Here is a 27789-nt window from a genome sequence, read left to right on the forward strand (position 1 = left end):
GGGTAGCTGCGAGATAAGGGCTTGTCATAAACTCTGCCAAAACGAAATACATGGTGGCTGGCAGAGTGCGTGGTAGGCCGTCGGAGGTTGGTGCTACGGTGGTGCTAGATAGAGAAACATTTGAAGTAGTCAACGAATTTATTTACCTGGAACCATTAGTGACATGTGACAACGAGGTTAGCCGTGAGATAAAAAGGCGGATAGCAGCCGCAAACAGAGCCTTTTACGGACTACGTAACCAGCTAAGGTCCCGCAGTCTGCAAATCCGTACTAAACTTGCACTCTATAAAACACTGATTCTTCCGGTGGCTCTCTACGGCCATGAATCATGGACGCTGAAAGAGGCTGATCGGCGAGCTTTTGGTGTTTTTGAGCGTAGGATTTTGCATTCAATCCTTGGCGGCAAACGCAGACGCATGAACCATGATACCAGGCATACAAATCGGCGGATATAGTCAAGCGGATAAAACACGGCAGGCTTCAGTGGGCTGGGCAGGTAGCGAGAATGCCGGATGAGCGTCAAGCGAAGGCTATATTTAGCAAGAATCCCGATAGAGGTCGTCGACTTCGGGGTAGACCCCGCACTCGTTGGATGTATGCTGTAGACGAGGATGGACGTGAAACAGGTGTTAGGGGCGATTGGAGGATAGCAGCCCAAAACCGAGGGACATGGCGACGTATTCTGGATTCGGCACTGGATCGATAATCGGTCTGTCGCCTCAAAAGTAAAAGTAAAGTAAGTACATCCGTCAATCTACTACTTCATCAACTAGCATTGTATCTCTCTACACCAATAAGCACAGAATCGTGATGTTCAGCTGCAGTCATATATTTACATTAACAGGGACTCTTCGGATCAAAACTTTCCAATCGACGTTCCATCAATTTCGACCAAACAAAGCGATACTAGTGAAACGACGCGAGTATATAAGCTTTATTCATTCATTAATAAAAAAGTGCATCGGCATTTTGCATCCTGTTTAGGTTGTTATGTAATGTGTAACCGCCTGAAAATTTCCAACGGGAGTTCTCAATGGAATTAACATTTCCAGGTCCTTTACGTAGAACTGGCAGTGTAACAAAAATGTACATATATGAGCAAAAGAACCAACTAATAATCAAGGCCCAACTATAGTTTGTACCAATCTATATTGGATGAATGATTTTACCGTGGTACAACCAGACTAAAACGTATGGAACTTCAAGCTAAATAGGCCGTCAAAACATGGGTTACGGTAAGCTCGACTTACTACCAACGGCTGCACTGTTGCTAGATTCCTCCTCCAGTGTCTTAAGTTCTGTACGATTCCTGTTTTTTGGTATTCAAAAATTATAGTCCATCAGTGAAATGAGCAACATGATTGGGGTGTTTTTCCCTCAGCCAAAGTTGTGTATTAGAGAAAATTTTTAAAAATGACCTGTGCCTTGATGTGTGCGTGTTTTGTTTTGACTGTTTATTTTTGAGCAGAGTATCAGACAATGTTTGTGAATGTAAGTTGTCTCCCCATGCTTAACCAGATGTTAATCCGTGTCAGTGGTTGTAACAGCGGTAGGAGTTTTTAGTAGGGACTCGAAATTAGATTCGATATTATCGATAGATTTGTTGGGAAGTCTGTAAAGTTTCAACCAGTGTTGTGTAAATATGAGAACAGGTGGTTAGTATGTTTTGATAAAATTTGATTCTTTGTGTTTATCAATTGCGTTTCGGCTATTAGCGTGGTGAAGATGTAACCGCTGAGATATACTGACCTGTACAATACATAATGCTGCACGATAAATACTATATCAAATAGCACAGAAAACAAGCCTAGTCCAAATTTAGTTGGATCTCCGAAGATTGATGCCCAGTCATCTGAAAATGATAGAATAATCCTCATTATTAGAGGGAAGACTTGAACATAGAAAGAAACCTTACCGTAATTATACGCGTTTAGAAGCATTTGCAACATACTCAATGAGCCACCAGTGAAATCAAGCAGAATATTTTCGATACTCCATCCTACAGTACTTTTTCTCCTAAAGTTTAATACCGCCTGCGGTATGTATTTTATAAGTGTGATTGCTAATTTGATATAGCTAAGAGTGTATAGGAAATCCAACCAGTGCCAATGCCCAGTGCCGATGAGTATGCCGGATATTATTATTACTATGGCAAATAAGCTCAAAATACCCTGAGCGATATAGGATACCCGTTGTTCTCCCCTCTGAAATATTTTTTTTTTTCGTGAGTATAGCCGTTAATGTTATTATTTTCATATACAACTTACTTCGTAAAAAAAGCATTGAAGAACAGTCAAAAATGTAGCCAACGAGGCATGTAACGAAAAGGCCACATCGTTTGCGATTACCGGATTCAATCCGTGCGGGTTCCGGTGAAAATATTCTTGTTCAATGTCGTCGTTCCAATACAACGCGCAGTTGAAAGTAGCATACAACGTATGGCCCAGCAGATTTAATGCGAGAAAATCAAAGGACAGCCCAACTACGCTTTTTCGACGAAAATTTATAATCATCTGAGGCCAGAATGAGATCGTCCAAGCTACAAAGTACATCCATCCAATCACGATTGAGACGTATATAAGCGTTCCGGAATTGGCCACTGTTACCCGAATGAACGCCTTGGCATCGTCTATTAATCCAGCGGGTATAATGTAGCCTACCAGATCGAACTGGCCGGGAGACAACGGTTCTAGCTCTACCAAAACGCCTTTGTCTATAAAACCGTCCTTGGGCGCATCAATCGATATGAGAGATGGCGAAATCTTCACAAAATCATCATGTTCGTTGGAAAAGTTAAACTGAATGCTTTGTGTTAGTGGACCTCGGAATAGAACTGAGATTTGCTTGGTTTCATCTATCAGCAGAGTGATATCCTGTGGATCCAGTACTACACTGGCACCGATTGTTGTTTGTCCATTGCAGATCACTACAAAAAGTAGACGACTTTAATTTTATTCAATGTTGTATTTTATTGTATACCTACCAGATAATAATACTGTGAATATCAAAACTATCAATAACTTGTTCCTCTTAGTGTTAAACATAATTGCACTAAGAACCGAAAACTGGCCGGTGGTTGGTGTAGTGGAATTATGGTCGACTTTTTTCAGAAGATTTATGAATTACATTAGTGTCCTGAAAGACATGAAAATTATTATACCACCGAAACATTTGGAATTTTCATTTTATGTATTTGTACCAAAATTTTATGAAATTTAAAAAACTATCATATTATGAGGTAGCGTCATCCCCCCAGTAACTAATTATCATGCGACATCGTAAACATAAATATGAATGTATAAATATTCATTCTCCACAGGAAATTCACAGCACGTAGCGAAATAGTTTTCAAATCACTGCTAATCGATGAAACTGAAAGTGAATCGATGATAATGAAACACGACCCGTCCACTGACCGAGGTTAAGCGTTGACTGTTACGTTACTACGGTAGTGGAAAACACGTGACACGTGTTTGTAAGAATGATGAATGAAAATCCCAAACGTTATTGCTTACGGTAGAGGTAATTTTTGTTAGGGAAATTGCTGATTGTGCGCAGTTAGCTTGAACTCCTAGCTCAATCAGCTCGATTTAAGAATGGGCTTACGAAACGCTGAAGTTTAATCAACTAAGCGTGGAATAATTCGCGAACCACAGTCAGCGTAGTAGCGCCTAAAAATCTTTATCAGCTGTGTGATTGTTTGTATCATTGAGCTTTCAATAACTGATACAAGGTAATTGAGAGATTAAATGATTTTATTACTATTTCTCAGCAAAAAACTGAATACCTCCGATTCTATTGTTAAGAAAAAAGTGTATGATAACACACCGTAATTCTCAGGTAAGAATATTTCACGTGAAAGGGATTACCTCCTAACTGTTTTGGCACGAAAATCATAACTAAAGATAGTAGCTGACCTGGTAAAACCAGTGATGCGGAAACGAATTTTTACGACTCCTAATAACAGTCACTCAAGAGTGATAAAATACAGGACAACACCTGACAAAGCTGTGTGTAGTGTAATCACACGAAGCAACTACTAATTATAGAAGACCAGCCGTAATTTCTCCCGACGAAGATGGACACGACAAAAAAACTCTCACTTTTCTTCGCATAGAATTTCATCATTCACGGAAGGTAAATTGCCCGATAGTCTACACTGACAGTCGATTCATTGATAAATAAAACATGGTAAACGCATCATACCTTCGTAGACCGGCTTGACTGGTGTGCTACGAAGTCGATCGACGTGACATTGAAATCATACCAAGAGCATCTCCCATTCGCACGGCACCGGGTTTCTGTGTTAATAGCGAACAGGTAATTATAGTAGTGATCTATCTAGTGCAGGTAGTGTAGATCAGCTTTAGTTCATGTTTGCAGCAACTATCTCATTTTTACCAAATGTTATCGAAGTAAGATTGGTTAGAACTTGGGGAAGTTTATCACCAAATAAAACCCGTTTTTTTTTTAAACCCAATTCTAAGTTGAGGTTTGTATTTAAATCTAAATTGATGGAGCTAGATAACCGGTTTCTAAGGCGAAACTGCATACATTTCTTTTATCAGTAACTTCACTGAAACTTGTTATCAAAAAGTTACGCCATCTATAAGAAAACCAAAGCTTAGATGCTACATTCCGCTATCGGAACTTGACATTTTTCTTGTTATACACAATCCACCATTTTTGATCTAGTTGAAAATTTGCACAGAGTGATTTGCTAGTGATATCATTTTGCGCTATTAGTATTTTTTTTTTTTTTGAATCACTGCTATTGATGATTACAAATAGTTTTAGAGTCACAACGGTTTATTAAATCGGTGTGACGTCTTCAGCAAAGTTGTAGGTAATAATTTTGTCTTTCCGATAAAAATATACACCATGAAAAGATTGTTTTGAAGAAGAAGTTGAAAAAAAACGAATTACAAAAACTCTGGTCCCAAAATAGCCGTAGAGGTCCCAAAATAGCCTTTTATGATACAAAAATCAGTTTTTGCGCTAAGGAGGCGTTCAAAACAAAATTGCGTCTCGGTTAAAAATGTTTTCCTGGTATTCCCCGATTTCTCTGATCGAAAAATGAATTCCCTGACTTTCCAGGTTTTTCCAGGTTTACGCCATCCATCTTGGTTACATATGGGGAGTGGGGGTCCAATAATTGTTTTTTTTGCGTTACGCAATTTATGGATGTCGGCTTAGTTTTTTTGATTGCCAGGGAAGATAATTTCGGGGTCGAACTCTAGTTCGTGGGGCCAAATCGCTATAGGTAGGATTTAGATTATTTCCCCAGTCGAAAATTAGCAGTGCTCCTAGCAGTTTTTCGCAATCTGTACGCTTGAAGTCATAACGAGACTGCTGGTTGGTGGGTATAGCATCCATTTTCCGACGGTTTTAGCTTCCCGGGATTCAGGAAATGAAAATTTGATTTCCCAGGAAATCCAGGGACCCCGGAAAATAAGAAAAAACGCAAAGAAAAGTAAAAAAGCGAAGATTTATTCAATTTGAATGTTTTGTCATATAGCAGAAAAGATTGAAAACATAAGTCAATGATTCATAAAAAGAATTATAACAATAAAAAAAAATGATCAAAATTCGAAAACAAACTGATAACCTCTCTCAATGTCGAGAAGCGGGAGCGATGACGGATAGTAATTCACGAACAATAGCATTAAGGTGCCAGTGAAAATCCACTTTTCGAATTTTGTTTAACGGTAGGGCTCAAAAGATCCGTCTTCTCGGAAAAAATGTTAGGCAAGTAGTTGTTCATGATATTTTAGAAATCGATTTCTTTATGCCAAATGTCTTAGAAATGCATGATGTGGATCTGGTGTTAACTCAACAAAATATTTTTTGAAAGAATAGCTGGGGCTTGGGACTGGTAGTTTGCTATGTTTTTTCGAGAGAATACCAGATCTAGACATTTGGCTTCGAAAAGCAAGGTTTCGATTTCGACAATTTCTTCTACAAAGTTGTTACATATGATAAAGCGCTTATTGAAAAATTATCAAGAATTAGGATGACCAAAATTTTCTATGCAATCAAGTATCCAACTTTTCCATCTTTCTAGATAGAAGAAAAACTTGTTCTACAATGTTATAGCTCCATTAATTATATGTAACTTTGTAAAAAAAGTTTTTCTCTATCTTTGAAAACAACCGATTTATATTAAAAAAATAACACATTTTGCGCTCTAACTTTTTTATTTCACTTTTCACCTTAAAACGGCCTTTGAACGACTTTTAGAGCTTTTCAAGAGAAACAATTTGCAGTGCTGATATCGTAAATATCTCAATCATTCTCAAAGTTATTGATGTTTTTTATCAAAATATATGCGTTTTTTTGTTTGTCATTCTTTTTGGGGCAAACATAAAATATACCTCTTGGTCTCATTTTAGAGGGCATACTTGACTCTATAAATGGAGGAATTTTAAAAAATGTTATTTTCTAAATTTGAGTAAATTTAATTTAAAATCATGACAAAAATTTCAACAATTTTATATATCATGCTCGCAAAAGCACGCATTTATTGTTTGGTATTTTTTCTTATTACAAGAAATAATCACCTTTAATTTGATCCAAAAAGATTGAAAATCGATCTACAATCTCGTCAATTTTTTTTTATATGTCGTGAATTGCTTAAACTGACTGAATGTGAGTGTCGATTAGCTGTTTATCACAGGAATTGGAACTGTGAAGACAACATCTTATATGCAATCAAAAATGTTGGAAAATTCAGACTTCGTCTCACGTTACTGCCAACGTACGAACAAAACGCACTAATAACACAAAAAATACAAGAACTTGTGAAATTACCTAGCGTAGGTTGTAGGCCTTGTTGAGGCTTTCGCTTATACTAGAAATTTTACAAAGTTCAAAGTTTTTAAAAAGAGCAGATTTTTAGCTTTTATTACACTAAGATTTTTGGACTATCCGAAAACCTAACTAATCAGGCGAGAGCCATGGTGGCTCGCGCCGGTTCAAGAAGCTGTCGTCATGTTGCTCGGTTCGCCAGTTTTCCAGTTTTTCGATCTAGTCGAGCCATTGTGCACACTACGCCTTTCTATTTCTGGTGGTACCGGTAGGGTTGCTGAAGAAGCAATTTCACAGGGTTGTCGCCCGGCACTCTCAGGACGTGACCGGCCCACCACAGTCTGTTGACTTTCACCAGGCGTTGAATGGGGTTCCCTTCAAGCAGTGCGTGCAGCCCATGGTTTATATACTTTCGCCATTCTCCGTCGTCTGTTTGTACTCCACTGTAGATAGTCCGCAGCACCTTCCATTCGGAAAACTTCTAGGGCGTTTAAGTCCTCCGTGAGAAACGTTAATGTCTCGATTCCGTAGAGGACTACCGGTCTCGTCAGGGTTTTGTACAGCGTAAACTTCGTACTTCGTCGCACTTGGTTTTGATCGACGTGACGTGAAAAACGGGCACGATCTCCAGCATGGATGCGTCTCTGTATCTCTGTGCTGGTTTTATAGTGGGTGGTCACCAGTGACCCCAAGTACACGACCACCTCAAGCTTATCGCCGTTCAAAGAGACTTGAGTTGGGAGGCTGACGTTATTTTCTTTGGAGCCTTTCGCTCGCATGTATTTCGTTTTCGATACAATTACGCGTATAACAATTCGTCTGGCTTCGGCATTCAGTCGGGCGCAGGTTTCGTTAATCGTTGCAAAGTTACGTTTCATGATATCAAAGTCATCCGCGAAGCCCAGAAGCTTAACCAACTTTGTGAGATTAGTGTCGTTACCAGCCCTCCGGATCACACTCAAAAAGGCAATCTTAAACAACAAACAGGAAGGTTCATCACCCCTGAAGAACCCTCTGCGCAATTCGAAGCCTCGAGAGTATCTCCGAAACACGCACGTGGGCTTTCCTCGAGTTATGATGGCCGTGATAAATCGCGTCTGTTTATCCAGGAATCGATTGTCGTCGATGTTTTCGATCGACTGTATTATAGGCCGCCATGAAGTCAATGAAGATGCGATATGTTTGTGTAAGATCTGTCGGATCTGGTCCATGGTGAAGTGGGCTCTCTTAAAACCCACTTGTTACTGACCTCCTAGTTGAAGGTGACAAACGACAGAGCAAGATCTGCGAGAGTATTTTGGAGGCAGCATTGATAAGCGAGATGCCACGGTAGTTGCAGCACTTCAGCGTGTCGCCCTTTTTATAGATGGAAATGAGGTAGTGCAGCGCGCTTGCTCAAAGAGCGCGCTCGGCTCGGGTTCATAAACCCAGTCTTCCTCCTTTCCAAAACGTCCATATTATAAAAAACCGGTTGAAAAACGACCGAATTGCGAATAAAAAGTTTTAAGTTTTGGTCAAAACTTAAAATTTTAGGGGTAATTGAAAAATCACAGGAGGGTTGTGTGCAAAGCCACGACCGCGACATTGAAGTAGAATACTTTTACAAGAAAGATAACCCGGCTACTTGCGTGTCAGTCATTCTTCCTAGCAAATAAATGTTGACCGCTCATTGGCAATATTGCAAATGAAGTTAAAGTACTACTCAATTTCAGTTTGCACATATAAATACGACCTCACTGAACAGGCAAAGAACAAACTCTTTACGGCGCAAACAAGTTTCAACAGTCAGAGTAATAAAATGTACAGCTCTACTCAGCGCTGTACATTAACCCACGGCAAGGCGAAACGTCTTCGCAACGCAGAACGCGCCAGTATGTAAACGGCCTAACTGTCTTTGTGAACGCGTTCTAACAGGGCAGTTTGTTATTCAAAGTCGGTTATGCTGATCGCAGCCTTTGCGCTGCCCCTACAGTGGGGATACTAAATAAAGTAAAAATTAGACAATTACAACAGAATTTGATTGCATCCCTCACAGAATGTCTGCTTGTGTTGATGCCAGAAAATTATTAACTTTCAATTATTTGTTTATTTGCCTTGAAAAAGGTATTTTGCGGTTCAAAATCGGTTGCTGATCACAACCTTTGAGCTGCCCTAACAGTGGGGGAATTAAGATACACGGACAATATGCACTGTGGAAGCTTTTTCGCGTTCAGTAAATTAGACGGGTGCGACAAGTTTAAATTGCTAGGATCCAACACAGAATCTTGCTTGCGTTGTCAAAAATTATTAACTTTCAATGACTTGTTTATTTGCCTTGAAAAAGGCATTTTGATTTCCAAAATTGGATTTCCTGATGGCAATCTTCATGCTGCCCCAACACGGGGGGGAATAATGGCATTCTTGAGACACACGCTGAGAAAAACCGCGCTGCTCCTGAGACGTGGTGACCAACCACAGGGCTAGTGCTGCTGCTAAGTAAGGACGACTGCTGTTGTCGCTGTCTAGAACTATTATGAGCGGCTTCGGCTGAAACAGGCTCTTATATAGGCCAAATAGCATGTTATCAATTGCAAGGTATATGATTCTGTCGACCGTGCTTGGGAAGCAATCATATAACGACCGATCAGAGGTCGAATTTTTCGTTTTGACAAGGCTTGACTATTTTCAATAGTACAATAGTGTGAATAATAAAATTACTATTATCTTATTTTGGGAAGAATCTTAGAAGATTTTCCAATCTATTGCTGCAAGAACGAAGGAAATCCATCGGATACTAACCGATTTATTAGCATTTGAAATTGGACAAGTTTTTCACTTTTTTCGGTTTTAGATTTTCATTTCACATCCCTATGTAGCCGAACTTCCTGAGAGACGTATTCTACTTCAAAAATTCAACTACAACCTGCACTAGGTCACAGTTTTTGCACTTTCTTCATTTGTGAGACTCAGTGAAATAAACAGTCCAAAAATAAAAAATAAACAACTCAGCCAAATATCAACCGATTTACATGAGACAACTTCTGTTTTATTTGAAATTGAATTTAACGGGGTTTTTTAATAGGAGCGCTACAAAAGTAGACCGCTAGAGACAGCAAACGACGCCATTTTTTTCGCTCTCTTGGCATTTCTCTTCAGTAGGGTTTACCATTTCACAATGGAAAGATACACGATCCAACAACGAGTTGAGATTATTAAAATTTACTACCGAAAGTGCTGTGTCCAATTGATGGTCGTCATAATCGTCCTGCCAGATCAACAGTTGAGCGTCTAGTGACAAAATCTGAATCTACAGGCACAGTACTTTTTGCTGTCCCTATCAGTCTACATTTGTAGCGCTTTTATTGAAAACCCCTTTAGTTTCAAGGAGCTAGTGTATTTGTAGTACTTATTTCTACAAAACAAAAAAACTTCAAATTAGGCTGGAAAATTGCGAGAAAGAAAATAAAAATTAAGCTCAAATACTCAACATATTCTAGTGAAGTTATCACAAACCCGTATACATTGTAAAAGTTCTATCTTTCTCCTTTCCAAAACAGCTAAAACATTCAAAATTGATTGAGAAACGACTGAGTTTAAAAAAAAAACATGCGCTAAGATCTAAAAAACGGTATTTAGACCTCAACTTCAAACTTTAAGCGTGTTCAAAGCCAAAAAAAATCTAGGATGAGCGAAAATTACAACAAGACCCACAGTCTACACTAGGTCACAGTTCTTAATCACTGTAGCACCGTGTAATCGTTTCAGGGCTTCTTACCAGTAGTGACAAATGCTTTGTTATAGTATATATAATGATATTGTACGTCACATTTTTTGTGTATTTTCCAGCGTTTGTGATGACTAATCATAATCATTCAGACTCTGTTGGCGAATCTGTTCACGTTCTGCTGGATAAGCAAAGCTATTCAGCACCGTTGGGCAATTCAAAATAGATACTGTGATGGATGATTGAAAAAAAAACTATCAATCATTATTATTGCGAGTAGCATCCAACTGTACGTACATGGATCGTGGATTATTATCAGTCAATGAAAGGTAATTCCTGAACAGCATGTAATTCATTCAACAGCTTTATCGGGAGATTGTAGTCGTTTGAACCTCATCACATATAATTATCAACGTGCTTTTGAGCATGCGTTATCAACGAAAGAAACAACGTTAAAATTTGAAGCATCACTTAAAAATGGGCAAAAAATATTGAATAGCAACTATCCGCTATCGCAATTCAAAATCACATTCCACCTGGTGCTTCAATAAATTCTCAACAAAAACTTATCGGTTCAAAACTACACTGTACGGCATTACTTTTCGTTCAGTTGTCCTCACAAAAACGCCAACAATTCAATGCGCCTGGAACGAGCAGTTTACTCAATGAAACCACACAATTCACCTCGTACTGCGTCCAATAAACGTTCGCCTTATTCGACGAAACGACCTTACAGCCGGTTTGTTATTGTTTTTTTTTGTGTTTTTTGTTCGTTTTGCTAATGTGGAACCTGCGAGACACCTTGCTAACACACTTTAGTCGCCACGAGTTACTTTTCACCAAAAATACTATTGCTGCAGTAATGTTTTCACCGATATATTGCACGCCATGACGGAAGAACACCTGAAGTGTAAACTGCCAAAATGATCACCGAAACACCTAACTATCTCACGCACCAACTAAAGCAAGGCTATTAAAAGCTCCAACCTAATCGAAAACGATTAGCTAATTTGATTTTTTGTTACACCAGTCTACGCGACTGCGCTACTTACTAGAGAAATACTCAGATCACCGCACTGAAGGTCTTTGGATCCGTTCACCTGTGGGCGACTAGCTAGAGCTGCGGGCGATCTCGTGCTGCACCTATCCTCGTGAGATATACTCCAGTTCCAGCGGATCCGTCTAACTTCAACACAGAAAGGTCCTGCGTCAGACCCGGAAGCGTACGTCCGGACGTTGACAACCTTCTCGAGCGGTGTTCAAAATGCAACTGAAACTAATTTTCGATAAGAGCACCGTGTTATATCGAATGCGAACGAAGTGCCACGATGATTTTTTTTCTGCGAATGATATTCGTATAGAAACACCCGCGTACAAGTTTCGTCCGCGTAGTCTCGTTGGTCATCAATAAGCAGCGAACGGTTAGGATACTGCCTGACTGATGGGCCGCACGAAACTGCCGACCAGTGCGCCGCTGAATGCCTCCTAAATGCCGCTGCCTGCTCTACTCAGCTGAAGCCTGGCTTTCGTCACAGGTAGCATAGCGGCGACAGGAGAGTTGTATACATACAACACCGGCCGCAGAAATATTGAAACAATTAGCATTGAGAGCGAAAGTGATACGGGCGAATAGGGTGGACTAAAACGGCGACAGACTTTTTACTCTCGCTAACCTGCCTAAATTTGATTTGAGTGATTCTTGAAAGAGAAATTTATGTCATTTTCTTTAGGCTCATTTTATGGCTTCTCAACGAAGGGAATAAAGCAAATCTAATCTTGTTGACATGAGAGTAGTGCAAAAATAGTTGGTACAATATAAGTTCATGAATTACGATGATAGGGCATCAAATTATTGGTTATCCCAATACTCAATACTTTCGAAGTGAGAGTTTCCTATGTGACTCATGAGGCGTTATTATCATTTAGAGTTGAACAGCACCGCCCCTAGTGATAAATTGGCATTCCACGTATTGAACAATGCGACGAGTCCAATTTTGTGTGGCATCCAGAGTGAACAGTCGATACATTTTTTTTCTTCAATATTTTAGACCTCTGTGTTTCTAAGGAGAATTTACTGTGGTATTAAACATCATATCTATCACACATACTTTCTATTTGAGTGCTCAGTATTTATTTGATTGGTTTATTCTGTAAACTCGTCAAATTGCTGTCGGGTAAGATAACTGTCGATTGTTGTGGTGTTAATTCGCCATATTATAAGCCTCTCGAAAAAAGTTAGCGGCTCATCGAGTGTAGAATCAATTGAGTCAAATTTCAGCGCGTTAGCGAATAAAAATACATTATTCGCTTACGCGCTGAAATTTGACTTTTGTTTATATCAAGTCCTAATATTTAGATAGTTCTATCTGTGCTTCATAAGAGTTTATGAATCAATCCGCATTATCGACAGTGACAATAGTAACTATTGTTAAAGGTTAATTAATGTTTTCGTTTTGCAAAAGGACTGCTGGAAAGGTCTATGCTAAGCAGGCTAGCCAGATCTACCGATTTACACGAAATAATTCTGGTATCTTCGATCCTATGTATTACAAAGCAACTGATAGATTGTGACGAAAATTTATAATTTAATAATCACCACTTATCAACGGAAAGTTTGCTAATTTTACCAAAGATTTCACTTTTCTTTAATGAAAAGTTTACTGAGTTCGATGGAAGAAACTAAGAGTGTACTAATAATGCAGAATCGCGGTCAGCTTCTCTCCGCCGTCCAACAGTGCCTTATTTTAGAGTTGAACTTTTCTTGCCTATTGCATTAAAATTATTTCGTACCTCAGTTGTTAATCCTGCATTTCTTACAGCTGAGCGATTCTCGAATGATTTTCAATGGATCGTATATTCAAAAATAGATAAAACCGCGTCAAAACTAATTTTCCTCCCCTAATGAACCCACACAATTTGCATGGATAAAATCTTCAGTATGCACTCTGTAATGAACTTATCATTTTTATTGATTATATGATTATATGAATTTTATTGATTATATGAAATTTCTGTGATCAAAGAACCAATCTTGGTCATATTCCAGATGCCTTGAAGATTGTTAAAACAACCAAAGTGTTTCTTAAATTTGCTAGTTTAACATACATTTTAGAAACCTTGTACCTCATAATTAATTTACCTCATTATATATATTCAAAAACAATAAACTGCTCATGAAACCTATTAGGACAGTAACGCACAGGTGAAGTTAAGGTTGTAGTGTGCACAAGACTCGGAAATAGTTAATGCGTTACTTTTGAAAACAATGTCTTATGTTTTCATCACCATAACAAACATGAGGATATGTTGTCACATGGTACGCATTAACTATTACCGAGTGATATACCGTTAAAAATTCGAAGTGGACCACGTGGTGGTTTAAAGTCAGCCATTTATGGCTTCAACACACTTCCACCTGAATCCATAAAATCTCATAAGTCAGTTGGAACATGATAACAGTTGGTTTACTCATGATCACATATCATCAAATCTCGCGTTACTTTTCTAAAGAATTTCAGTAACAATGAGAGATTCTCTTTTCTCTTGCTCTGTTTCGTTAATAACAGTGTCATCATAAACATTTTTAACGATTTCTTGCCACAAATCGAAAGTTTATTATGCTGAGTGTCATGGTAAATATGAAAATAACTTAGTTATTGAATAAACAGAAAGTAAATGAAGAGAGTCTCTCAATGTTACTTAGGTTCTTTTGAAAAGTTAGGCGAGAAATAATTAAGTTGTAATAGCAAATATTCCATACAAAAAATCCTCAAATATTTATTTTTTTATATCGTTGTTTGGGAAAGCTACGATAATTATCTGAATGGTTAACCCTGCTCGAAGGTCAATCTTTTCTCACAAAAAAATTGAAATATGTTCAAACCAACGGTTTAACCGGCGTTTTAAGGCATTCAGTGGGCATCTAGAGCACTAATCTATTGCTAAGAGTAATAAGGTTCTCACGATATTCTACTACATTTTCTGATAAAAAGTTGAACTGCCGCTTTATATAGCACAGAAAGGTATTTTACCCAATATGTGTTTTTTTGTGATGCTTCAGCAAGTACCTACTCTTTTTCTCTAGAAGCGTATCAACCAACCACCTCAAGAATAATAATTGATAAGATAGAACTATAAGAAAAGATTGTAGATGCGAAAACCAAAACAAAGGAAGTATTTGTTTGTGATTTACATGCTTTACCTACATCTTCAGCTGCTTTTGGATCGAGAACACTGAGAGCATCAAACTTAAGTTCGCGTACATGACAGAGCAGATTTTCGCTTACTTGCCAAAACGATTAGATTTCGTTTTTGGTTACGTAAACACTTTTTCAAAGCAAACTACTACCCAGGTAATAATTCTAGCATCTATAGGCCAAGCGGTTGGAATATTTGAAGGAACATCATTTCGCGAGCCCAACCATACATGCATGGACAAAAAATTGTTGTGGTATTGGGAATATCGCCTAATGCGTTATTTATTTACCTTTCGTTCAGAGATGTTCTCATCTACTTCTAAACACACTGAATATTGTTAGTGACTTGAAATATACGTTGTTCAGAAAATAACAAGAAAATAATACATCATTGCATTCACACATGGTATCGTCCACATGGAACCACCCCGGCAACAGGAAATGCAACATAGGGCGAAAGCATAAACTGCTGAATTAGTTTTAAATACCTTATTGCTGTAAGTTGATTCTAAAACTCGTATGTCTTGCTGTGTGTTCAATTGATTGATGACTTACGCAGAAACAGAAATAGAATTGAATTGGCAGTGTTGCCGGAATACTTCATTTATCTCTCAGAATAATAAACTAATTGGTAGCGTGAGGTCTACAGCAAAATCTATAAAGCAACAAACATTCGTCAGCACAAATCCTAACTTATTATGTCGTTAATGTTGCAGAGGCATATTTTTGTACAGAGACTCACTGTAAAATATAATATAGAATATGATACCGCCGCCGCCGCCTTGGTGCTGCATTCCGATTCGGAACTCTGTTTATTTATACACAGACTCCGCAGCCAACTGTTTAGTGTACAGGACAATTGCGGGGCTAGCGCTACGATCCTACTAACAGTCTTTCCCGAGCCGAGACTCGAAATCACGATGACTGGCTTGTTAGGCCAGCGTCGTATCTCGAGACCGCCCGGGAGATTATGTTAATTGATATCCAGTAATATTTATTCTACTTGTTTACTTTTTACGCAGATTAAGAACATGTTACGAATGTGAAAAAAGTGATGCATCAAACTATAATCAGGCGATTCAGATTCAGAACTTCGGATGTATACTATTATATTGATGCATGGATCTTTGAAAAAATCTAGTAGTATGATTGCCAGTTTTTTGTTCACTACAAGAAGGACATACTCTTCTTACTAAAAAACGATTAATTTCGTAATTTTTTTTCCTGATCTCAAGAATTTTCTATATAAAATTCGGTTTTGTTTCCAAGCGGTGCATGAACCTTTTGTCTTCAAAATGTATTACCAGAGTTTCCCGAATTTTGTTTGTAGCATGAGAATTTCACTTTTTAGAAAAAATACTCAAATGCGAACTTTTACCCAGCATGCGGGGCGAAAGTACGCAGTTTACGGGGCAAAAATTCGTTATGAAAAGTGTATTTATTACACTATCTTTGATAAGGTTTATTGTTTTTTGCTAGTTTTGCACTGATTCTTTCTAGCTGTGTTAGAGCGGTGCCCCGAAATTTTTTTTTATTTTCAGAAATCCGGTTTCCTGAGGATATGTTCCGAATCTTAGAAACGTTATGAATATTTCAACTGAATCTTATAATTATTCGTTCAAAGGTCATAAAAATACTTCCACAGGCCGTGTTTTGGGTATGGTGATTGGGTATTGGTGATATGTCCCCAAAATGGACCTTCCGGAATAGATTCCAGCTTCTAGAGGCCATAGAAACAAACTAATAAAATTTATTTTCTGAACCGGGATGATGCACGGAGACCCAAAAACGACTCCAGATGCCATATTAGATTCCAAAATAGCGACTTCCGGTTTCTGGAAAACAACCATAAATGGTTGAATTCCACCCAACACGAGTATTTCCGAAATCAAATTGCTCTGAGATCAAAAATCAACTTCAGACGCTATTTTCAAATCGAAGATGGTGACATCCGGTTTGGGGAAAACAGTTAAAATTGATCAAATACAACTCCATATGAGTTATTTCGGAATCGGAATGATACTAAGAGACCTGAAAACGATCCCAGGTGCCATCTTGAATTCCAAGATGGTGACATCCGGTTTCCAGAACACAATCTTAAATGGCCGAATACTAATATGTGTATTTCAGGGATCGGGATGATGCGCAGACGCTATAAATTAACTCCAAACATGACTTTTTAATTCAAGATGGTGACTTCCGGTTTCTGGAGAACATCCAAAATTGACTAAATACCATCTCATATGAGTACTTTTTGAAGCTGAATGATGCCAAGAGACCTGAACACGACACTAGACGCACCGGAAGTCGCCAGAATTTAAAGATGGCGTCTGAAGTCGATTTCCGGTCTCAGGGCGTCATTTTAATTCCAGAAATACAGATATGAGGGGGGGGGGGGTACTCGACTATTTTGGGATGTTTCCTAGAAACCGAAAGTAGACATCTTGGAATCCAAAATGGCGTCTGAGACGTCATCCAGTCGCTGGACATCATCTCGATTACGGAAATACACATATTAGAGAGTAATGGACCATTGCAGGTTGTTTTCTAGAAACTGGAAGTCGCCATCTGGAAATTCAAAATGGCGTCTGGACCATTTTCCGATCTGTGGACATCATTCCGGTTGCGAAAATAAATTCTCATTGTTTCTATGGCTTCTAGAGGCCCCAATCTATTCCGGAAAGACCATTTTGAAAGGACATCACCAAAATCATTAAAATGATTGTGAGATTCTATCAAAAAAGCATAAAACCATAATATTCCTCACTTTCGGAGCATATTTGCATATCACTAGTTATTCTTGAGTTAATTCTGTTTACATCTTTGTAAACACATTTTTCCATTACGGTTAATGGCACTTAGTGTGTACTTTTGCCCCGCGGTTTATGCGTACTTTTTTCCCACAGTGAGTTTTCCAACTGGCTTAATTTTTATGACAAACATCGAAATATTTTCGGCAAAACAAATTCTCCCTGCAAACCACAACGATACAAGAGTTTTTTGGACTCTGTTGTTTTCGAATTTCCGTAGTTTTCTAAGAAAATTAGATCAAAACCGCTTAAACCCACTTTCCTCATAGCTTCGCACCTTTTAAACAAAATCTTATGTGTTTACATGTATGATTAACTGACGTTATAATACTGCAAATTCATAAAATGTTGCCGCTTTATTTTGCTCGTGTGTTTCAAAATGGCAAATGCGTACTTTTACCCCGTGCGTATTTTTGCCTCTCACTACTCTACAACGGTGCAGTGGCGTAACCCAGAGAGTTTAAAAAAAAGGTGCACTCGTTATTTCTCCCACGGGAAACAGGGTGTCTAGTATAAGAACTTTATTCTGGCGATGTCGGGAAAATATACAATTTCAGACTATGCAACCATGCAGAACGCTTCCATCAAATGTCTGTCTGTCAGTGGGAATGGTTCTAGGAAAGAGGCTGATTCACGTTTGGGCTGGAATTTAGCATGAGAATTTTTACGATGTTTTCAAGACCTGCCGCTAAACAAAATTCGAAAAGTCCATTTCCATTGGCATTCTACATAAACAGTCATACAATAAACACTGGTGAGCACAGGCTTTTCCCTAGAGCTTATACTAAAAAAAAATTTATTTTATTTATTTACACAAAATTTTTATTTATTTATTTACACAAAAAATCAACAGACTCTATCTGGTCCTAATGATTGTGTCTTAATATAATTAAAAAATTACTTTTAATCCTAGTGCGAGGAAGGTGATAGTCGAACCCGGTGGAGACACTGTTGAAAACACGTTGTAGTCCGATGAGAGCTCCGTTTCCCCCATAGTTTGTGCGACGAAAAGGAACTCGTAGAAAAGGGATGTTTCGAACAATTCGGGAATTCACGTTTATGTCGATATTACCCAGAAGTACAGCACAGTCAGTTCGCGCCATGAGGGTGTCGGCAATTACCATAGCGCGCGAAAGATCCCGTCTTACTTGCAAAGAGTCGAGACCGATGAGCTGCGCCCGATTTTCGTAACTTGGCAACTGGTGAGGATCACTCCATGGTAGATGACGAAGAGCGAAACGAACAAATCTTCGTTGAATTGCCTCGATTCTATTAACACCATTGAGGTAATGAGGGTTCCACACTGCCGAACAGTGTTCAAGCGTCGAGCGGACTAATGAGCAATATAAGCTTTTTAAACAGGACACGTCTTTCAAATTCTTGGCCATTCTCATAATCAGTCCTAAATTTCGAGAAGCTTTAGCAACAGTGTAGCATATATGCTCCTTGAATGTGAGTTGACCATCGATCCAGACCCCCAAATCCTTCACGCATCCTTCTCGGTTAATTGGTACTGCACTCAAGTGATAGTTGAACATTATAGGCCGCTTTTTCCTGGTCAGCGAAATCACAGAACATTTATCAGAGTTCAAAGTCATCCTATTTATATCACACCATTTAGCAAAATTTTCAAATTCATGTTGTAAATTGAGAGCATCTTCTGAGCATCTGACTTCGGCATATATTTTCATGTCGTCAGCAAAAGATAACCTGGGACCGTTAAGGACGGAATTGACATCATTAAAGTATAAAAGGAAAATTAACGGAATTCCGGAAGCAGCGTGAAATTTTTTCGATCGGTTGTCTCCGATTTTAACAGCGATGCGGCGGTCCGCAAGATATGACTGAAGCCACCGTAAAATATTGCATCCAAAACCCATTCGGTCAAGTTTTGCAATAGCGATGTCGTGGTTGATTTTATCGAAGGCTGCTGACAAATCAGTGTATACAGCGTCTGTTTGAAACCCTTTCGACATAACATACATTGCATATGAAGTGAACGTTAAAAGATTTGTCGTCGTTGAGCGCTTCGGCATAAATCCATGTTGCGTGTCAATTCAACATCGCGTTGTTTTTTTCACGTAGGACTACGTGTTTGTGCTTCATTGCTCAGCAGCAAAAACTGATTTAAAGTTTCAAGGTCGAAATTTCGCGAACAGTGAATCAATTACGTGCGAGCACGCCTATATCTTCTATATTAGTATGCGATTTTTTTGCAGAATCTTCCCGTCCTAACAGGTCAACTAATGTTTGCTACTATGAGCCTAGACTATTTTGATGTCTCGAAGGTAAAGCTTTGCAGAAAAGATCGTAACATCCTCCTCTAACAGACAATTTAATGATCTGCTGTAAGAATGCTATTAAAAGTGATGTTTAAAGGAAAACATGCTGGTATAGCCAACAGCACACTAGGTAAAGCACGCACAGAACATAGAGTGGTGCGTGCTTCACCAATCTGAACCGAAGACATTGCTTTTCTACGGTATCATGGAGCGTCCGGTGTGGTTCTGAGTAATGTATTCTGATTTTCGTTTATGTATTCGCACATTTCGAAACTGTCAGAAGATTTATTTTATAACTTGACAAATAATACAGGGGAACTTTGATATAAGATACCCACGTTATAACATGCTCAGGGTATTCCGTCATTCGATATAACGTACATTTTACCTCGATATCAGGTACCGTTGGCCGGGGTGACATTAGGCTACGGGGGTCAGTTTGAGCCAAAACTGGAAATTTTTTCATGTGTAGTCATCTCCGTGCGAGCTGTGTTTTTTCCGGTCTAGTTTCAAAATGCGAGGACTTTCGCCAAAACGCCGCAAAAAAACGTTTACAAATGGAGTACTGTCGCAGTGAAAGTTGGCGCAAGATGAGAGAGTAAGCGTCAAAGTCTCTCGTACTGTGTGGTCCGCTAGTAGGCTGAGGATAACTCTTTCCAGGATTTACCAGAAAGTGGTCGAAAACGTAGTCAACATGAAAATCGAGAAAATGTTTGATCGTAAGAGCTCAGCGTCTGTACGTGATGTGGCGAAAAAGGGGAGTAAATCTGTATTGAACATTGAACGTATACCGAAAATAAGTCCAAAACAAGCAGCATTGGTCGAATTGAGAGACAGAAAGTTGTGCGACGACATCTTTTGCAAAAATGATACCTGTATTATAATGAATGATAAGACCTACGTAAAATTGGACTGTAAAAATTTGTCCGGACCACAGTTCTACACGGTACGGGAAGGAAAAACCCTTGAGAAAGAGAAGACGTCTATTTACACCGAAAAATTTGGGAAAAAACCTATGGTATGGCAAGGAATATGCGAGTGTGGTAAATCTTCTCAGCCCTTTCATACAACTGATACTATGAACACTGAAACATACATTAAAGAATGCTTGCAAAGAGATTGCTTTAAATGATTCGTCCACATACAGGCTCAGTAGTGTTTAGGCCTTATGTGGTATCCTGCCGCTATGCGAATGCCACTCCCAGATGGTTGTAAGACAACAAGGTCATTTTTGTGCCAAAGCACATGAATCCGCCAAATTGCCCAGAGATACACCGAATTGAGACATCTTGGGCATTAGTGAGGCAAACCTCAGGGAACATTTCAGAGGTGCAGATACAGTGGGAATACTTATAACAGACTGGATCAAAGTGGCCACTTCCGTTGGAAGAACGTCCGTACAAAACCTTATGAAGACGATGAGAATAAAAGTCCGCCATCTTGGATACGGTAAATGATGCGAAACAGCATAAATCAATAATTGTAAGAGAATATATTAGAGAAAATGTTGGAATAATAGAAGTTGACCTCAAAAATCAAAGTACCCATTGTTTAGTTATTCCTAAGTGTGCCCATACTTTCTGGTGCGGTCTATATAAACTGAGATTTTTAGCCTTTGGGTACCAATGAACTCGGAATGAATTCTATTTTATTAGCAACATATACACTTAAAAGAAACAAGATGTCAGAAAAAGTTCTAAGCGTAAATGTCCATTTTGACACACACTCTGAAAATCCGGAACATTTCCAGTGTCCGTTGGTCATGTCAAGTTCTCAAGTAATATTAGGATAGTTTTACGGTAAAATGAAACAAGTTTCAAAATTGATTTATTTTTCGTGATGTTCTTGCCATTTAAAATTGACAAAATTTTGCTTGTCTCAATCATCTTGTCTACCCTCTGTGCATGCTAGGATGGATAGGAGCGAGGGAGCTTAGAAAGTTTTTTTTGCGAGACGAATTTATGGGTTTTCCCTAAAAATATTCCAGATTTATAGTCATGCAGCTTACCCACCTCGTCAAAATTCTCTGTATAGAATATCAAGTTTCTAATAAACTCGCCAATTCGTTAATAATCTATAGAAAACTAGGTACAAATGATACATTGATGCCAATCAATGACAAGAATATGCATTAAGACCTAATGATGTAATGCATGTTGTAGAAACCTCAGACTGAATCTTGTTTCAAACTTTTAATGAACAGAATGAAAAGTTTGAGTTAAAACTGTCGTTTTAAAAATCAACAAAGAAAATGCAGAAATCGAAATCCTAACGGACGAAAAAAATTGTAGCAAAAATTTCCAATCGCTTGACCCTGGAGATGAATCTGCGTTGAGGGGCGGTGAAGTGTGAAGAACAAGGCTGACACACACGATCTTTTGTGAAAGATAAGACAGAAGATTTTGGATAACGTAGTAGACAGAAAAACTTCTTAAAGCTCATGAGTGCATAATGGATTGATTTTCTTCTGTTATTTCTATGAACTGATTCTAAATATTCTCAAAGAAGAAGATTGAAGCAATCTTGGTCTAAAAGACAGGATTTATGATACACTGTGAGTAAACCTGCACAAGTCACTGAAGAAGTGGCATGATTAAGTCAATATTTACTCGCATGTCAAAGTCGACACTCTAACTTTGTAACTAAAAAGTCCTTTAATTACACTGTTTAATCGTACGTCACCATTTCATACAACCTATGGGGCTGTATACCTTGTAGTATTTCTGTACATTCCTATGCGGTCATTGAAAGCTGTCCTATGTTATACAAACGAAAATCTGAAAACCGCAATAAATGCTTGCACAGACGTTTACGGATATATCTGGTGACCAGCTGAGAGTATCTGTTTGAAATTAAAAAGCTAGACATAAAACATGCGTCAAAAATCTGTGGAAGCTGCCTGGTAGATAAAAAAAACATTTCCACCTACCGTAGATCTACCTTTTTGTGGTATTGACGCCGTGTATGTAACTCCGTCAATTTGTGGCACATTATGTTATTACACAAACTGAATATCATGTTACTCCTTTTGCAATCGTTGGAAGGAAACCATTTCGAAAATGTGTAAGGCTTCAAACTAGTGTTGCTACAGTTCTAAGCAACGAAAAAAAAAACGGAGTGGTGGTCCAGTTTACAGTAATCGATGGTAGGGAAGCTATTGGTGGTATAGATTTCAAACATATGATGGACGATGACTAAAAGCAGACGATCGTAAATGGAAGCATACCTAAATCAGTCTCAGTCGGTGTCATTTGAAAGCTCTACCAGAACGTTTCGAGGTAGGTTTTCACATTATACCCTACTTTCAACTTTCGAACAACAAGAAAACAAAAAATCAAAACGAAAGCTTAGTTTATATGTTTTTCTTTAAACAATCTACATACAAAGAAATGTGTTATGAAGTAACTAACTGTGAGCTCAAATTAACGCGGTTCGCAAATCAGCAAGCAAAAGCCAATATACATTCGTTTATCGGTTACTACAGGGGATTTCCATCGACCTCTTAAACAAGTTTTTATAAAAATCACCGGCGTTCAACATGTTGAACCGGCTCGCAGATGCAGTGTACGGATTATCTAGATGCCCGTGGAAGTTACCAGGCATCCGGTGAGCTACATTGATGGCATTCAATCAAGAAATCAAATTTGTAAATGATTAAAATATCCAAAATATAACATTCCACCAATCAACCCCATGACCGTGACTTCTAGTTCAGTACTAAATAAAAACCAAACGCTCTATTAGCGTCGCCGTGTTTACTAACGAGAGCACTAACACGCCACCCAAAGGGCATAACTTTAACGAGGCATGGTCGCAAAACAGTTGTTTTTCGTTTAATGACCGCGAAATTACTGTTTCATGTCACGACGAATGCCAGATTTGTCAGTCTAACTGAACTCTGGTTTTTATCATTGTTTACAATTAGGTATGCTCGAGCGTAAATTGCATGATCGATTGTAGTTTACCTATATATGTAACACCAATACTTTCAATAATAATTGATTATTATAATTGGGTTAAATGATTTTTAAACAAAGAATTATGATGTAAATTTTTATTTTATACAGTGAAAATCAGGTGATACAGTTGGACGAGTAAGCAGTTAGCTGTAATATTTTCCAAGTAAAAATTATTACTTTGCTATACATATTTTATATCATATGAAAAATATGTCCTATCCCTATATAAGTGTGTAGTTTCACATTCCACGCGGACAAAAAAAAACGTCATTCAAGACCCTCTCCTCCCTCCGTGGATAACCACGGACATTTTTTTACAAAGTAAAATTGAAACCCGTTTGGTCCTGTTGTTTATTTAGTATTTATGCATAAAAACTGTCATCAAAAAATAAATCAAAAAATCATTGGAACCTTATATAAACAAAAAGAAAGTTCTAATTTGAGTCCAAAAAATGGGAATTACTTTGATAAGACAGTTGAGACAAAAAATGAAAATAATAACAGAGCAATGAAATTTAAATTTGATTTTGAAGTAGAAGCCGATTTTCATTTCCAAAATTTCCATACATATTATCAAACGCATTTCAAATTTTAACTTCAAATTAAGCCGGAACTACTCTGAAAAATTTTCGAAAAATATAAGTGCACTATTTCAAGTTTTGTTGAAAATAACCAAGGACGTCAGAAAGAACACACCAATTCTAATTTATCTGAAGTGCTCCTGAAAGCTAGAAAATCCAGGAGCGAAATAATCAAAATGCACCCTGAGCTAACTGTAGAACTTAAAGGTGCATGTGTGTTGAAGCCACAAATGGCCGACTTCGAGCCACCGCACTATGGTCGGAATCGTTAAATTTCACGGCAAAAATCTGTAATCCGGAAACCATAGATGCTAGAAATTTGTCTTTTAGAAAGTTTCTCTACTAAGAGGAATCTATATTTTGGTTTAACTGGTTACTAGGGTGGTCCTATTGTACTTAAAATAAAAATAGTAACTTTTTTTATCTCACGACAAAGAGCAATATTGTCTTCCACAAAATTATAAATAATTTAATTTTATGAAACTTTGTCGAAAAATTATTGCTCTATCTTGTTTTTTCACTCTTCTAGGGCAATTTTTCTAAATTCATACGGGATGGGTCTAAAAAAACACTATTTTTGCATATTTTGACACTAATAGATAATTGCTAACTTTTCAGAGAAAAAAGTAACAGATATTTTTTTGTTCTAAAATGACGCTTTTTGGAGGCACCCTACTCCCTTGTTGGCACAGATATGCAGCAACAACACATTTAGGATGGAAGTACATAGTCTCACTGTCAAAATCCGTTTAATTAGACAGAAAAAGCCAAAATAAAATATTATCAAAACTTAGACCAACAGGGCTGAAAAATGCTTCTTAGCTACAAAATAAACAGAAGAAATTAATAACTTGTCTTGAAATATTTAAATAATTTCTCTGAAAAAACGAATAAAGCAAACTAGGTTTTCCGAATTAACTAAAATGCGTGAGAACGCTTTGGAATCCAGAAAAATATAATGATGAAAATGATCTTAACCCTCTAGTGCCCTAATTAGTTTTTAGATGGACTCCGAAAAAATCACTATAAATCTTTATGAACATTGTTTAAGCATTGATTGAAGCTTTTTAAAGGTTCAACTTAAGACCGTCTAAAGGCGGCACTGGGCACTAGAGGGTTGAAGTTCGTATTAAACAATAAAGTAACTCTAACGACAGGAAGAAGCCAAAAGGAAAATGATTCAAATGCAGCCTAATTGATGGGGAACGCCTCTTAATAAAATAAAAGGGCAAAGCAAAAATTGATTCCAAATTTAGCTAAAAATAGTTCCATAGATGGATGAAACAGATTCAAAATTAAGCTCACAGCTTAGTTGAAAGTGCCTCAATTGCAATAGAGTTTATGAAAAATGATTTCAAATTATCAAAAAAAAACTCAAACGTACTTCTGCTAACTAGAGGAAACAAAGAAAATAAATATATCATATTTTACCTGGGATTCTTGATGGGTTCTCAACACGTCTGATGAACCTTTTCAAAAACACGAAGGTCACAAAAAAGATGCTTTCAAATTGATCCCAAATATAACTGACAATGATTCTAAAACTAGAATAACTTTTCAGTCTTGCACTTTAGAGAAATGGTGTCTTGAGCGTAGGAAATGTCGCCACAGAAAAACTGTTCCGAAAAATTTCTTCTTCTAACTTCTCTTGGAGATATACCGTTTATATATTAGACTAGCTCTCAAAATACGATTCTGATCATCTAGGAACTGTAGCATTTAGAATGACGTGTTCAGCATATATTTGTATAACATCGAGAAACACATCTTTGTTGAAGGCACAAAAAAGACTCTACACAGTCCGAGTTATTGTCAAAAAAAATGTAAAAAATCAATTTTGTACATTCCCAGGTCAAGAGGAAACTAGCAGACGAAACCTGCGTAAGATGAATTACTATCGTAATTACTGTACGAAATCGATTTAATCGTTTGTTTCTGCCAATATCTTCATTGCCCGATACGCAAGACGCAATTCAAAAAGACATTTAAAAAAATGAAATTTAAGAGTTTAGGAGTTTTTTGGGACAACGTTTTTTACAACTTTGCTAAAGACACAATTCTCCAAAGTGTAAAATTGAAAAGTTAGGTTTTGCAGCGGCGGAGTTCCGAACTAAAACTTTCATTCTCTGAGGCTTATTGTATACTTAATTTATTCCAGTGGCGTCGGGTCCACCTTTGCAACATGTGCACTGCACAGGTACCCTATTCCCTAATATTCGGGCATATGCAATTATCGAAATATGATAATCTATAAAAATAAGTAAGTGTACTAGCGAAACCCTTCAATTTAATGTGTCGTACACTTTGGTTTGATTTTCTTCTTTCATTTGAGGAAAGAAAACTTAAATTAAATTTGGTGCACATGTGACAAAATAAGCCACGCGACGCCTCTGATTTATTCTAAAAATAGAATGTCATGCCTAATATGAAGCCGTATACCTCCGAAACAAGTTAATTAAAAGAAAAGTGTTTGAAAAAAAATTTCGTGACAACAGTATCTACAACTTTGCAAAAAACTCCATTGCCCTAAAGCAGCGGTTCTCAACCTGGGGTACGCGTACCCCTGGGGGTACTCGAAAGCCTTCAGGGGGTACGCGAAGGAAAAATCAGTAATGGCGGACAAAGCAATTTTTCTCTAAAATGCTTCATTTGTTTTTCAATCTTGCTCTTAAAACATTAATGTAGCAATCAAGCAAACCATAGTTCATTTTGAAACCTCAACAAGACTACCAGAACATGATCTACCACTACTCTCTCCCACTCTTCGAAAACATTCCAAGCCAGGGGGTACAATCGATATTAAAACTATCGCCAAGGGGTACGCGAACAAAAATAGGTTGAGAACCGCTGCCCTAAAGCGCAAGACTGAGAAGTAAGATTTTGTTACGCCACTACTGGTGGATTTTTTTTTATTTGAGATTTTATATGCTAAATCTCTTTTGAAGATAGTATGTCAATAAACGATAAGCAAATTTCCCGGGCCCCCCTAGAGGCATAACAAAAAAAATGAGGACCTTTTTTTACCTTCCAGCGAAGCGTGAAGTCGTTTCACAATTTGCAATTACCTTAACTCTAAATGTTCTAAGGAAAAGGTACTCCACGAAAATATTTGCCCCGGGCTTCCTTACACACAGATAACATACCCAGATACATAACAAAACTCGTCGAAGTGTTATGTTAATGATTTTTGACGTTGACTAACGTCTATATCGAAGTTAGGCCCCTGAATTTAAAAATCTAGTAATTCAACCAGGGAAAACCAGAGAAAAGTGGTCAGGTTTTGAGCGCTTATTTTGCAGTCATCTATAATCAGGTTTTCGAGGTTTTGGCATCAATCGATCAGAAATTCTTTTACGGTTAAATGTATGTAACAAAAACAAACTATTGTTTGAGATACACTATTGAAAAATTGGTAATTAATATCGATTGTCTAAATCATACCGCGCAGCCA

At 37.9% G+C, this 27789-nt stretch overlaps 1 protein-coding gene across 10 annotated transcripts in view; it reads right to left on the reverse strand.

The window, feature by feature from the left end:
- Window positions 1–27789, reverse strand: part of LOC129726511 (cystinosin homolog) — a 38230-nt gene that overhangs the window by 5843 nt on the left and 4598 nt on the right. For 8 of the 10 annotated variants that reach the window (XM_055683391.1, XM_055683382.1, XM_055683363.1 and 5 more), the window contains exons 3-6: window positions 2984–3135; window positions 2268–2926; window positions 1916–2204; window positions 1750–1852 (exon numbers count right to left, since the gene is read on the reverse strand). In XM_055683391.1, the coding sequence (XP_055539366.1) occupies window positions 1750–1852; window positions 1916–2204; window positions 2268–2926; window positions 2984–3044 (1112 nt within the window). In that variant the 5' untranslated portion in view covers window positions 3045–3135. Of the gene's footprint in view, window positions 1–910; window positions 1310–1749; window positions 1853–1915; window positions 2205–2267; window positions 2927–2983; window positions 3136–11562; window positions 12043–27789 lie in introns of those variants that run through there. The other 2 variants (XM_055683337.1, XM_055683400.1) reach the window with 2 other exon arrangements.

This window comes from Wyeomyia smithii, chromosome 1, assembly GCF_029784165.1.
Source record: "Wyeomyia smithii strain HCP4-BCI-WySm-NY-G18 chromosome 1, ASM2978416v1, whole genome shotgun sequence".
NCBI lineage: Eukaryota > Metazoa > Arthropoda > Insecta > Diptera > Culicidae > Wyeomyia > Wyeomyia smithii.